The sequence below is a fragment of the Leguminivora glycinivorella genome, chromosome 12, assembly GCF_023078275.1.
Source record: "Leguminivora glycinivorella isolate SPB_JAAS2020 chromosome 12, LegGlyc_1.1, whole genome shotgun sequence".
NCBI classification, from domain to species: domain Eukaryota; kingdom Metazoa; phylum Arthropoda; class Insecta; order Lepidoptera; family Tortricidae; genus Leguminivora; species Leguminivora glycinivorella.
In genome coordinates, this window is record NC_062982.1 from 11,053,366 (window position 1) to 11,068,630 (window position 15,265).

Here is a 15,265-nt window from a genome sequence, read left to right on the forward strand (position 1 = left end):
CGTTTTTGGAAATTTTTGATTGGCTCTAGAGTCTTTAAAAAACAGAATATCAAAAAAATCAAAACGATCCGACACATAAAAATAATAACAATCTGTGTTGAAAAAATCATTGCTCTATCTTCAAAAACCAGGGAGGAAACAGTCGAGAGCGTTTGTATGGAGAATTGACCCCTATACCGTATCGTCTTAAAACCATAAATACATGAGATTTTAACTTAAAAAGGCAGCATATAAAGGGGTTGTTTTAGATTCTCAATTATTAGTAGTCTGATTATAATATTAACTGCTTATACACATACTTCAGTTTCAATGGAGACTAGGTACATCATGTTTAACCCTCATGTAGTGGGTTAAACATAATACTTAGTTATTATTTTGCACACTGGAACCGTGTGTTCGAATTTCGACCGAGAGAGTTTTCTTTTAATCTAAGTTTGGGTTTCTTATACCTATGTACTTCGTTCATGTTCAACTCTGCTCATTAGCTTTCGCATATTATGTTATGACGCTACGTATGACGTCATGGTTTTGACATTTTGAAAAATTGTTGCGAATATCGGAGAGTAGTAAACTGATGCAAATGTTGTACTTACTCTCTTTTGTTTCGTTATTAACGCATTGGTTGCCGGCATTATTTTACAACTTTTACCGGGTGCCGGGCTCCGCTCAGTTCCTCAAACGCATGTTAACTCACAGACCCACAGTAGCGTTTAAGGCACTGCGCAAAGTTCTTAAAATTTATAAATTAGTATAAGCGTTCAGGGCACTAAATGCGTTAAATTCGCGTTATTTTTATGTATTTGTTAAATTATTTAATGTAAACTCAAAAAATTACGAGGCTTGTAATTTCTTGTTTTCACCCTGACACTACTTCACAGTCACACATAATGTTATACTTAATAAATTTTATGATTGAAACTATTTGTACCCTTATTATGGAGAACATAGCTTCCAAATAAATATCATTGTTGACTACAAACCTGTCTTTCAATAAATAAAACAAAGCCACCGTAACAATTTCAGAAAATCTTTAATTTTAATAATTGCTTCTTTTTTCATCAACTATGCTGTACAAACTATATCGCTTAAATTAGAATTAGCAATTAATAATTGCACGTAAAAAAACTTAACAAGTAGGTACCTTCAACTTTTCGATTGGAATGAACGACTATTACATTAAGTAATATTTTTACAATATTTATAACCCTACGAAATGATAATATTCAACAAGCAGTCACAATCGCCCAATGATATGTTAAAATTATTTGAATATTTTCAATATCGTTATTGCGCTAGATTAGGTAACGTGACTAGGATGGGCGAGCTACGTGACTAGGTTCTCTCTCTCCAGGGCTCCCGCCTTGTGGTTCTGCCCCTTGAAGTCCTTCAGACGAATAGGCGACGACTCGTTGCCCGAATCACACTGGAAATAACAAATACATTTATGTTAATGCGGTATTCCAACCAGACATTGGAACCGGACAAAAGGGCTTTGGGTAATTACCTATTTATAACACTTTACAACACAAATGACACAGACAGTTTGGTGCAGCCAACCCATGAAGCATCGGGTACAGGGAATCCGCTCGATGGGCGCTCTGTTCGCACTCGCTAACGCTAGGACCGTCTACGCGTGTAGTGCTACGAAAAGGCTGACAGTGAATGCGTTAATACAAACAAAACAAAACACAAATGTGAACTTACGTTAGGTCCAAGAGAGCCCGAGTCCTGCAGCAGCAGCTCGCTGTCGGTGCCGCGCTCCTTATTCTTGAGGATGGAACGCGCGCGAGAGTCTCCCTCGTGCGGCCAGCCGCCGCCGCCGCGTGACTTCCCGTTCTTACCTGCAAACAAATCAACATTCACGCACATTACAGACACTCACCAAGATCCTTCGACACCCTCTATAAGGGTGTTAGAGGACGCGAGCGAGCCAAGCGTGCAGTCTTGGCGCACCTACGCGTGATGCGATATGCCTTACCTTATATATGTAGCACATTATATAAACGTGGCTATCTTTACTTTTGGAATTTTGCGTTGCTGAACAAGAAATTCTGGCGGCCTAATCTTATTCATATGTATTTTTAACTCTATCCATTTTTTCTTGGGGAGCCCAAGAAATTAAAGTCATTCCCTTCTCAAGGCTCAATTATTCTGAAAAATGTTCGTAAGAATCGTAAGAAACTATTATGTCTTATTACAAAGACTGAAAGCGAAATACAGTATGAAATTTACCAAAAAGGATGTGATGGTTGATTATCCTCGTGGCTATCCCTCTCGGAGGTCTCTTCTCCTCCTCCGCCCATTCCTGCAACACAAGCCTTACATGTACCTAACAGATAGAAAGCTAAATTAGTATACGTACTACATGTTATGCCTACTTACAAACGCGGCTGTATCTTAATTTAGTTAACCCTGTCTTTGAAGTGTCAAGGGACGTGGATAACAGGTAGATATACAAACAACACGGATCCACATGCACATTTGACATGACACAAATACATTTCAAAGCTACTTCGTGCATCAGGTTATGAACTCGAAAATGTTAGGAAGTAGAAGTGTAGGGAGACCGAGACCTCTCGTCACACCGTCGTCTCAGATAAGAAGAAAGCTCCAGGAAGCCGTGAAGACTAACCTGTTGGAAACGTGCCTTTCTGTGTTTGGGCTTGGAGTCGTCAAACGGGAAGCCGGGAGCGGCCGGCGGCTCGTCGAGGGGCTGCGGCGGGGCGTCGAGGCGCGCGGGCCCGGCCGGCGCCGGCGCCTGCGCCGGGGGCGGGCACGCGGCCGCGGCGCTCACTCCGCTCGGCGACAGACTGCCCCGCGAGCCGCGCGGAGAACTTTCCCCCTGCGAACTTTTCGCACACAACACGCTCCCGTCCCCGGACGCACTCTTGCGAACACCCTTAAACTCTGTCGCTCCGCCCCCACTCGCGCCGCCTCCGCTGCTACCGTCCAGAGGGTTCACATACAAGTTTGACGAGTCGTTCTCGCACGCGATGTCGCCCTCTGAAGGAAAAGGGTGCGTAAGGCATGATGCAAATGTATCTGCAACGTAAGACATAAGACGACATAGAGCCGGGCACCACCACACGGACACGATGTCGTAGGGTGTGTGCTGCTCGTAAATGATGCGATGAGGTGATGTGACGTGCTAAATACATAGATATGTAGGTACACGTAGACAATCATAGGAGGACACTTATCACTGGACTGGAACACTTCCACAATCGACAAATCTAAAGGGCTATCTATTCCTAATAATACCTACTTCTAGATGATTGTAATTCCTAATGAGGCACCTACACAACAATATTTAATGTAATAAACGTTTGAAAGTTCACACGTACATAAGATATAAATTGACTTAACTATTGAGTTTGTAAGATGAACTGTAAGATGCATCTAAATGGTATGTTCGTTTATCACGTGATTTCAAGCATTTGTCAATATCATCTACATGTCTAGGACGTTCTACTCATGGTAGTCATCTAAAGCTAAAGGTCCACTAACGCTTGGTGTATACCTGTTTCGTGTTGATATTTGTTAGTGTTTGTGGGAAGGCGGTGGTTACATACCAGGGCTGTCGAGGCTGTTGGGCGTGGCCTCGGGCAAAGCGCGCGGCGCGGGGTGGCGGTGCAGGCAGGCCAGCTCCACACACACCGGCTGCCGCAGGTCGGACGTCGCCATTGGCATCAGCTGTTCCGCGTCTATGAACTCCTTGTAGCCCTATATCAAACGTCACTCTTATTTATATCATCTAAATGACAAAATACAGTTTTTATAAGTAGGTAATATAATGAACGTGATCGGCTCGCAATACATAGCCGCTTGAATTTTAGAATGCTTTCAAAGATCATTCTTAACTTAAAAATTGACGGATAATAAACGGGTGTACTTACTGCTACCGCCTTTTGAAAGATTGGTTAGTAAGCAGAAACTTTAAATACCAGGTTATGGACATGTTATTTCACAGAACTTTTGAAAAACAGTAAATCGAGGGAACTCTGAAGCTTAGTTATTACATTTGCCGGGTTAACTTGTAATCTTAGTACCTTGAACGTGCAAAAACAACACTCAAATTCAGAAGGCAGCTGATCCAAGTCTAACTGTTTGTCAGCCATCTTCTTTTCCTAGAAAAAGAGAGATTATTAGTAGCTATTACCTACAAACGGATTATATTTGTGGTTAACAAGCAGTTCGAACTCGGACATCGACGATGTGCAATAAATAATTGCGTCAGTTGCTTGAATAATTAGTACATACATATATGTAGCTTACCTATAATGCATACTGATAATATATAACAGTTAGAAATGTGCTGAAGGTTTAGATAACGAGATCTTGAGAGTTCAGAAAAATCCCATTACAATGGGATGGCTTTTCCAACCCAACTAAATACCTATAAGCTATAGGTTATGAAGTAGGTATCATAATTTAATGTTAAGACTATATTGAGCAAGTATTAGCGTAAAACATGTGAGTTCTTACTGGCGTCGGTTCGGGGTTTATGAGCAAGCGTTTTTCCGGCGTGTCGGGCCCCTCGGTCGAGTAGCGGCGCTCTTTCTGAGGGCTGCTCTGAAACTGTGACTTTGTGTGTTATCAGCAAGCTATGTGCACATCAACCGCCCTAATACGCGGGTGCGTCCCAAAAATCATGCGTGGTGACTTACAACTGAGCATTAGGTAGGAGCTAGTCAGTAAAGTTTTCACGGTGGTAATAAGTAAATTTCATTAACAGTGGTTTTAAAGTAACTTCTGATGTTATTGGTGCAGCCAACGTCTAATAATCAATTCAAGTGGAGTAATTGAATAAAGTTCATGATACAGAAACACTAGTTAACATACCTATAAAAAAAGGGAAATACGTTTTTCTCACTAATTATTTTTAATCACTATTACCTGAGTGAATTGGAAAGTTTACAAGGGCAGTGGACGCACCCAGCCTTCTGACAGAATCCTTACCTGGTTGGGGTCAGTACTCTGCTGCAGTTTATTGGTGACGGCGTGCTCGTACTGCTTATAGCAGCCGGTCGAGCCCGGCCCATCGCCCTCCAGGCTATTGGCGTCCCCCTGCGACAAGTTGTGTCCTGGAGACACACACCATCTCAGTCGTATCGCTTCCTATCTCACATTTATATTCCGTTTTTATGCGTATACTATGTGTAGGCAGATATAGTTATATGTATTGTTTAGATTAACGAAGTAAACATTTATAAGAAATGGCAAGAGGTAAATAGCAGCAGCGTGAACTACACAACACACAGTCACACGAACAGTCTATTATCCAGTGTCCTCCGGATACACACATCGGACAGTCCACAGCGGAAGTTAGTTCTAGAAAGCGTTAGGCTTACGCTGACAATGTAATCGACCTTAGATATAGTGTCTTCTTCGCACATCGCTAGCTACACGCGACGCGAGCCCGACCCCGATACTATTTACTACTAAGAGGTCGAGCGGGACGACTGTGCAAGTAGCAAGTAGCTCATCTGGCGTCGTCTCTCGCCTCAATGAGGACGCACTTGTCACCTGAAGACAAGGAATAAAACACTGAGTGCACCTCGTGGGAACGAGCGCGTGAAGTGAGCTGTAGCTGCGACGTTACGTGAACTGTTTTGAGGATGTCTGCGAGTCCGGAGTCGAACGATGCATCGTGCACTCAATCGACATTCATGCAGTCACTGACATTTACCAATAACATGTAAAATGAGAATTGAAAGCATGCATGAGTAAGAAAGAAGTCACATTCACGAGCGGAGGACACCATGACATGGAAAAGCGCGAAAGCTCACGATACGGGCGAGACTGACCTGTGTCGACGATGACGTCGATGAGGTCCATGCTCTTGGCGAAGGCGTCGCGCAGGTTGATGTGGTGGAAGGAGACGATGGAGCCCTCGCGCTTGGCGCGCTCCAGCGCCTCGCGCCGCTTCAGCGCCTTCTCGCGCCGCATCTGGTTCTTGTAAAACTCGGCGAAATTGTTGACGATAATGGGGATGGGTAACGCAATTACCAACACGCCGCAAATACAGCATACTGAGCCGATGACCTTGCCCAACGGGGTAGTGGGGTAAATGTCACCGTATCCGACTGTGGTCATGGTGATGCCGGCCCACCAGAAAGTTTCCGGAATGGATATGAATTTAGTCCCCGGCTCTTCCTTCTCGGCGAAGTACGCCAGTGAGGAAAATATGAGCACTCCCATCGCGAGGAACAACATGAGCAGTCCGAGCTCTTTGTATGAATTTCTGAGTGTGAAGCCGAGCGACTGGAGCCCGGTCGAGTGTCGAGCGAGTTTGAGGATACGCAATATTCGCATAATACGGAAGATTTGTACGACGCGACGGACATCCTGGAACTGGTCCGTCGCGTTTTTGTTCGTTTCGAGTAGGAAGAGAGATACGAAGTATGGCAAGATCGCCAGTAAATCTATCACATTGAGTCCGCCCTTGAAGAACTTCCACTTATCCGGCGACGCACTGAACCGCAGCACGTACTCGAGCGTGAACCACGTGATGCAGACCGCCTCGATCATGGCCAGCTGCGGGTTGTCCATGGGCGCGCCCTTCTCGTCGTACACTTGCATCTGGGGTATCGTGTTGAGAGTGAGCCCTATCGTGGACAGCACGATGAACAGAATCGATATCACTGCGATCACCTGCAAGCACGCACGCGCGGTCAGCGGCGGCCGGGGCTCCGAACGCCACCGCCGCTGCCTTCACATCGACTCTACTTCAATTATGGGTCCCTAGTGTGCCACATGTGTCAGATAGGTATATTTTTAATATATAGGGAGTATGCCAGTGTCTATACAGAGTAGGTAAGTATATGTATGTCCTAAACATTTGTACAAATTAAGCTACGATGATATGTATGTTAAGTATAGTTAGATATAGGTATGTATTTACAGGTAGATAATAGATAGACGATTAAAGCCAATATCTTATGTAAATATGTAGGTATATAGTCTTACAGTTAATGCTTAAATTTTGGTGTAAAAATAACATCTATTCGTGTATATGTTAGTAGTGTTGTGTGGTCGAGTGTAGGAAGTAGGTATATTAAACTAGCACCGGAGCGGACGGACGAGCGTGGTCGCAGCGCGCGGCGGGGGTGGGGGGTGGCGACCCGCGAACGCGCGTCCGTCCGGACCCGCGTCGCTCGGTTAGTATATATAGTGTTAGTCGGAGATCACGAAGCGTTTCTAAGCACTGATGGGGGCGGGTGGGATGCGTGTGTGAGCCGGGACGGGAGCGGAGGGTGGGACGCCGGCAGGCGACGCTCAGCCGTGGTGGGAGGCGGCGCGGGCGCGGCGCGCAGTGCGCACGCGCGCGGCACGCGGCTCGAGCGCGCGTGCGCAGGGCGCGGCCCGTCCCGTGCCGCCCCGCACGCGGGCCCCGGAGCGCCGCCGCTGCGGCGGCTGGTCACATCGCGTAAGCCCATCCCATCTTTGCAACTTTGCGACAACAATTAAGCTTTGTTTCGGGGGTGACCCCTTTGGAGAACGATCGACGCGGCTGTGAACATTTTGTAAAAGTTAACTGTAATGAAAAGTGACGATTAGGAAACATCTCAGATGGCTCGTTCTCGCGTATCGGACGTCTTGTTTGTGAAACGATGCACATTAAATAATATTATAGGTGCATCTAGGGTCAATATTAGTGAAATGCGTGAAAGTAGGTACCTCTTCTACATATTCGCACATAAATGTATGAAGTTCTTTGTAATGTGTAAAGCTACTTACAATTAAGTATTACAAGAAAAGGCACGAATATTAACCTTTAGTCGCTATGAAGTCTTAGCGTTTGCACATTTGTTAGCAATGTTACAATATTAACCACCTTTTAACAAATATCTATACTTAGTGAATCGAAGTTACAATACAATACACGGCCTTAATATAGTGCAATACATTTGAATAATTATTTAAACAATATAAAAAAAGAATAGATCATAAATAGAAACAAATATTCGAGTGACTTAATTATCAAGATTGTCTTATGATCAAAATAAATACGTGATATGTATAGATATAGAAGTATAAAGTTAACAAATCTTGAATAGGTAATCGTATAAAATACAATTCCAAATAATAAATATGTATCAAATCGTTCATACTTACACAATATATACCGCTGTTGTCGAAAAACAATGTGCCAAGCGGGAAGAATCGTTAGACATCGGGCCCACAAGCCATAGACGACATTGAGCACAGTTTCGACAAAAGCGATCGCAGCGCACGACACGACACGACATGGACACAACACCACAGTTCATACCACAAAAGATGCCGACAGACATACCGCTACATACAGGGAGACAGTGATAGATGTTATTCATGCACCACGGACGGACACAACAAACAACAAAGCTATATTCACGTGCTTATTAATATTGCATGTAAAAACCTGCTTCGTAAGTAAGTTCGCTTTTGTTTTGAATTGTAAAATATATGTTGATGCCTATTTTTTACGAAGCAGACTTTTTGAAAATATTAGAAAGGTGCTAATATATCTTAAACATGTAGTATGTAGGTACGTAAATATATAAATATGTATGTAATAATTATAGCGTTCAGTGAAATACAATATAATGTACTTAATATAACAATATGTTATGCCTTTATGTATGTACGTTAACTATGTGTGTAGATAGTAGTGTAAAGACTAGTAATGTTAGGTAGGTACAAAGAATAACGTGTAGGTAATTGTACTTGGACAGTGTCTAAATAATTATTACAGTAACAATAACCCTAATATTATATCTAATGGCATAATGTGCTTCAAATTTCAGTTTTCAACTAACTACTATTGCAAACAAACAACTGTGCAAGTGGTCATTTAATCCAGATACTAGCTCACAGTTCGACAAAAAGCTTCTACTTAAATCATTGGATCACCTTTGATTCTTAAAATTAACATCTTATTCCTTGGCAGCTTTGGTAAATGTAAATTAGGTAATATTAAGTTTGAAGGTTAGTGACAAGGTGGTATAATACATTACCCTAGCAGCTATACTCGTGGTGGGTTTCTCGAGAAGGTCCCAGAGCCACTTCTGGTACTGCGCGCAGGTGCCCTGGCCGAACTCCTCCTCCTCGCGCTGGCGCAGGCTCTCGGCCTCCTTCCTCATCTCCTCGTGCACGTGCTCCTTGCGCTGGTGGTACTTGTGCTGGCAGCACGACTCCAGGTACAGCTCGTCCACGCCCCAGTACTCCAGGTCGTCGCTGAACGCGAGCACGCACATCTCGTCCACGAGGTGGAGCTTGCCGGTCCGGTAGAAGTTCAGGATCGAGCTGAAGCTCTTCGGATGTCTGGAAAATGCAAACAAGATACTAGAGTAGGTACGTAACCAGCAAAACAGGATTTATTTAAAGTCACACACAGGTCGAACGCGATTAATTAACATTATTTTTACCTTTTTTCCCAACGTTTATATAAATTAATAAACGAACATTTATATAAATTAATATCGGGTAGTTTTGTGTTGTTTACATCTCCGGTGACACTTTGCTGGGACGTCAGTTTTCCGCGACCACGGCCAGTGCAACCTGGCCGAAACGTTGGGAAAAAAGGTAAAAGTGTGTGACTTTAAATATGTGTACAAAGCGCGAGAACTTAAAGTGTTATATTGCAAACAGGATTTAGAGACCTAGTGCCCGCAGTCACTTGATATAATACTTAGAATTAGGGAAGGCTACTTTCTCCATCTCAACACCATTGCAAGGTTGTCAGGACTCCTAGGCCCGGATCATATGAACCTAGACAGAAATCCTACCCTGGCTCATGTTTTGTTATAAAATGCGACTGTTTTATTATCTAGAACATTTTGAACAAACCAAGAAAAATATCCCTTCAAATAGAAGCCTTGAAAGTGCCCCAGATTGCCTCAAAGCACCTGCCGAGTTGCCGACAGAGTTTACTACCTACACTAATGGAAGAAGCAATCTCCTCATTTGATATCCTCGTGATATGAGAAACAACGTACCTATCGAAGAAGTACTCGTTGTCCTGCAACGAGTAGTCATCGCAGAGCTCCGTGATGGCCTCGTGCGTGTTGCAGTCGCGCAGCCGGCCGAGCCGCGTGTGCGGCAGCCGCTCCAGCGTGCGCCACAGCACCTCGTGCCGCACGCCGCCGACGTTGATGATGACGCGCTTGCTCAGCGCCTTGGCGCGCAGCATCATGAACGGCTCGGGCGGCAGCGACGACATCGACCTGGAATTTAAAGGGGTATTATGCAGCATGCGATTGTTTTTTGTCACATTGCAAAACAAGCGTACAAGCTGCCCACCAGCCTGTTCGGAAAGAGATGAGCAACATAATAATATAGGGCCCCATATATTTCACGATTCTTCTCTTCCCGAACAGACTCTATATTAACAAAGTGCATAATGATTAATAAGGCTCCGCTAACATCCGCTTACCATCTAAAAAACCACTACTTACCTAAAGAGCAAGCTTAATTCTCTATTTTTGTTTACCTTGACTGACAAGATAATAAGTGCTCAAATTCCTGAATGCAGCGATGAGCAAGCAAAATTGATTCCCAATGCCAGAATAAGAAGTAAAAAAGTTATGAATTAACCTCCACAGCTTTTCCCACTATTCGCTCCCAACGATTTACTCCTAGATTTACTCCTTTTGAACTTGTCTTAACAACAGCGCCTTTATGTTTTAAAAGCATTAACGATTTCCAATATATCTGAAGAAACTGTCGACATTCAATTATTTTCGAAAAGATTGCTCCTCAGAAAAGAGGAAATTGCTAAGATATTCTAAATCTAACGCTCACCCCTGTGCTGTTACTGCTGGAAAGCTGCAAAAAGCACTGCTAAATAGCGGCTATTCATATGTGTTTGCTTTGAATACGTTTCTGTTATGCGCCCATTTTCTAAACATACTTACCTTTATAAGCTTTTTTTATAAACCGTTACATTTACCTAAAGCAGTATATTCTTATGGTTTATGCAACTACGCCATAGCTTTATTTTTATAGTGCTTGCCTAAATTACTTTGCAAAAAAGTGTATCTAATATTTAATATCACCTCGAATATTGAAGGTCCATTGTGGGTCTGTGGGCCAACGATAGGTAAATTTTAAGTATGATGTGTGTGTCATTATTTAAAAGAGTGAATCATGTGGAATTTGTATGCATGATATAACATTTAAAACTATTACCTACAAAGATTTAAAGATCCAAAGATTCATAGGTATGCGTTGTTCAATTCATACCTACCAAGCAGTTGCAAATCAACATTTAATCATCAAAATGCAACTACATGACAATCGTAAAATAACAAAACAGAGGAATATCCAGAAAAAAAATAAGCAAAATAAGACTTGCTTGTTATCTGCAAAATTTCCTTATAGCAAATGTTCCATGTTCTACAAGTCTTTTATTTAGGATCCATGATTTTGTCTCGAACTAGTGATCACCGAACTATTGGAATGTTCGAGCACTCTCAAAAGTCACTGACACCAATTTAAGAGTACTCCCTGATCATACAAACATTAAACTTTTTAAAGTTTCATAATAACGAGTATAAATAGTACATTACTACAGAGGCCGGGACAAAGGGGGTTGCCGGCCGAAGACATATAGACCTGAGGCGGGCAACCCCATTTCCCGCCGAGGTATGTATAGTGCTTTTCTCAAACATGGTATGAAATAAATAAAGTCTACTGAAAATAGTAACTTTGGATGGCTGTATCTCCTAAACGATGCGTCGTAGCGCAAAAATAATCGAATTTTCGTTCCCCTTTGATGCCCCGTATACGCTTATAAAAAAACAAAAAGTGAAAAAAAAATTGAAAAAAAAAACGAAAAAAATTTTTTTTGTATGAAAACGCACCCAAAATCAAATATTGTCTAGGGCCCGTACCAGTTGCAGTCGGCACGTCTATAAAGCCCCTTATAGTTTTTTTTTTTAATTGGCTAAATACCTGGATGTTATGTCACAATTATCTGTGTTTGGAAATTAAAAAAGAGGACTTTGCCGGCCTTGGCCTGCAAGGTTTGTATGAAATTCCATTATCTATCAATCGTCCTAGCCGCACCTGCAACGTCATACTTCGCTGCCAATTATAAGGCACATAACATCAATATTTCATACCATGTTTGAGAAAATTATATTACGTTACGATTAACTTGTCAAACCAGGGTGCGTAGCCGAATGGCACAAACGCTCACGAAACGCTCACGAAACGAATCGCTAGTAGATATCTATCCCTATCGCTCTTGCATATTGGCGCGACAGAGCCGGACTACGTTTCGTTTTCGTTTGGCGTCGGAGAAATGCCATTCGGCTACAGGGCCTGACCATTGGTAATAAGACGGGATAAGTAGGAAAACTATAATACAGACATAGTGCCTAATAGTTTTCAATCGTATTTTTCCGGAAACGTTCATATTTGTGGTGCTAATTCGGTCAACGTTAGCACTGATTGTACTGAGACTAACTGAAACAGCATGACACGTTTGTGAGTGTCCACGAGCATACCAGGGAAATAGTAAGTATATTACCATAATTTTGGGAAAATTCTTGTGATGCAATTGGCATATTTTGTGATCTTTCAAAAGCCTTTGATTGTGTGGATCATGGAACGCTCATTTTGAAATTAGAACACTATGGTTTGTCTATAAATGCCCTAAACTTTATGTCTTCTTACCTTAGCAATAGAACACAAACAGTAGTTGTTAACAAAACTCGCTCTAGCGGGACTGTAGTCCAATTAGGAGTGCCACAAGGCTCAATTTTAGGTCCATTCCTGTTTTTGGTTTATATAAATGATTTGCCATGTATAGTGAAAAACTTTTGTGAAATAGTACTTTTTGCTGATGATACATCACTGCTTTTTAATGTTGACCGAAAATCTACGGATTACAATGTAATTAATAGCACGTTAGCTGATGTACTGCAGTGGTTTACTGTCAACAATTTACTTCTTAATTCTAAGAAAACCAAATGTATTCGATTTTCTCTGCCGAATGTTAAACCAATCGATACAAAAATACTTTTGAATGATGAATGCTTAGAGATGGTAGATACAACACTGTTTCTTGGTTTAACATTGGACAAAAATCTACAATGGAGTCCTCATATAAAGAAACTAGCAAGCAAATTAAGTTCAGCCGCATACGCCGTTAGGAGAATCAGGCAACTGACTAATGTTGAGACAGCTCGCCTAGTGTATCATAGTTATTTTCACAGTGTAATGTCATACGGTATTCTGGTTTGGGGCAAAGCAGCTGACATACAGACTATCTTTGTATTACAAAAGAGAGCCATTCGTTCTATTTACAACTTAGGAACACGTGAATCAGTAAGAGAACTCTTCAAAGAAATTAATATCTTAACTGTAGCTTCCCAATACATTTATGATAGTATAATTTATGTTGTTAAGAATTTAGACTGTTTCACTAAGAATTCTGATATCCATAATTATAACACTAGAAACAAAAATAAGCTTGCCATAAAGAAGTTTCGTGTCCGTAAAGTACAGAAGTCATTTGTTGGGCAATGCATTCATTTTTATAATAAGTTACCTGACACTGCTTTGAGATTACCCCTCCCAGCTCTTAAGAACTACTTAAAAAAATCATTGATGTTAAAGGCTTATTACAGAGTCGAGGACTATTTGACAGACAAACATGCATGGCCCGAACCAGAAACTACAAAAAACGAATAGCAATTAAAATAATTGTATTATGTATAGAGGACACAGTTCAGATAAGAAAGCACATCAAATATTTTATATTTTATGTTGTGTAGGTAAATTACATATTTAATGATATTGAGATTCATATTATCTTTTTCTTCTATGACAATTTGATATGTTTTCTCTGAAGAAGAACGACGTATTATTAAGCAATAATATAATTTATTGAAATTGATTTCCATAGAGTACCTAGTCTGTTCATATTCTTTGATGAATACTTTTGCATGTTAAATTGTATGTTGTTATTTAATGCATGTTAATTATAAGATGTAATGTTTTGAAAAGAAGTTGCCCGCCGAGTTTCTTGCCGGTCCCATAGTGGATACCCCCCTCCCAACTGAGGGGGGACTGAAATCTTCTCGAGGCTGAGGCGTAGGGTTAGAGCCGGCGTAGCTTTATTTGACGTTCATATGCGCATTGTAATATGCCTACTTGAAAAATAAATATTTCATTTTCATTTTCATTTCATATAATTGCGGAAAAGAGGAAGTTCGGAACGAGTGGCGATAAATTACATATTAAATCGACACAAGTTACAAATTGCATCTTCGCGCGTGTATCGTAATGCCCTTTGAAGTTTCGACATAGGCACGTAATGAATCATTTTCACTGAAAAACATTTCGCACCAAATCTGTAGAGGAATACCTATGTTTCGCTGAGCGTCTTAAAACATTAATAGGTATGTGTACTCGTACCTGGAGTGGGTCCGCTGTAGCTGCGCATGGCCGGGCGGCGGCGCGGGCGCAGGCGCCAGGCCGCGGTCGAGCGGCGCGTCCTGCGCGGGCGCCGTGAAGCCCATTTGCGCGCGCGGGGGCGAGTCGCCCACCTGCAAAATATAGGTATTTATAATAATATTATGTTTCGATGTATAAGTAATCAAAGTTCTCACTTTGTCGGCAAAATCAGTTTGTATCATTATACGAATAATATGTTAAACAAAACGTTCTTATGGCTAACGACAACATAAAAATATTGATAGACATGTAAAGAGTATAGCAAATTATCCACCTGATGAAGGATAGAATATATATCTAAGCAATGCAATGGAACCAACAAACTTTATACACGTTTTAATAATTATGTATTTGTATGACACCTAAACAAAAACAACCTATTGAATTTAGGTGGATTCATTGGTCAAATACAATACCTTGTACCTAGTCCGAAACTAAAAGTACATAACAAGGACTGACAATAATAGTCATTTCCCTCCTAACATGTGTTTCATAAACCCTTCCGTTTGGGTCATTCCCTCTCTTTCACCTGTTATCCAGAGATAGTACATTCATGCCTATTTGTCTCTCTCTCTCTCCAATCGTGGTCCCTTATCTACTCCCATATAAGTGCCATAAAGTAATTGACATAGTATCCAAAGATGCTATTCGTATATTATGCAGACCCACCTGCCAGCGCGCGGCGCCGCGGCCCGCGCCCTCGCCCCCATGCCCGCTAGCTCATGGTGCCCGGCGCCGCCTCATCGGCGAGCCACTGCCTCCGCGCGACTCCAATAACCCTGCGGACAATACAAACACATCTTTAATATAGCTCTAC

At 41.9% G+C, this 15,265-nt stretch overlaps 1 protein-coding gene across 8 annotated transcripts in view; it reads right to left on the minus strand.

The window, feature by feature from the left end:
- Positions 1–1,011: 1,011 nt before the first annotated feature.
- Positions 1,012–15,265, minus strand: part of LOC125231728 (potassium voltage-gated channel protein Shab) — a 133,433-nt gene continuing 119,179 nt past the window's right edge. Inside the window, exons 3-16 of one of the 8 annotated variants that reach the window (XM_048137282.1) lie at positions 15,118–15,227; positions 14,410–14,540; positions 11,040–11,066; positions 9,981–10,208; positions 9,000–9,306; positions 5,808–6,654; positions 4,960–5,084; positions 4,486–4,584; positions 4,050–4,127; positions 3,573–3,723; positions 2,648–3,042; positions 2,233–2,305; positions 1,705–1,841; positions 1,012–1,423 (exon numbers count right to left, since the gene is read on the minus strand). In XM_048137282.1, coding sequence (XP_047993239.1) covers positions 1,325–1,423; positions 1,705–1,841; positions 2,233–2,305; positions 2,648–3,042; positions 3,573–3,723; positions 4,050–4,127; positions 4,486–4,584; positions 4,960–5,084; positions 5,808–6,654; positions 9,000–9,306; positions 9,981–10,208; positions 11,040–11,066; positions 14,410–14,513 — 2,670 coding nt within the window. In that variant the 5' untranslated portion in view covers positions 14,514–14,540; positions 15,118–15,227 and the 3' untranslated portion in view covers positions 1,012–1,324. Of the gene's footprint in view, positions 1,424–1,704; positions 1,842–2,232; positions 2,306–2,632; positions 3,043–3,572; positions 3,724–4,049; positions 4,128–4,485; positions 4,585–4,959; positions 5,085–5,807; positions 6,655–8,999; positions 9,307–9,980; positions 10,209–11,039; positions 11,067–14,409; positions 14,541–15,117; positions 15,228–15,265 lie in introns of those variants that run through there. The other 7 variants (XM_048137284.1, XM_048137280.1, XM_048137281.1 and 4 more) reach the window with 7 other exon arrangements.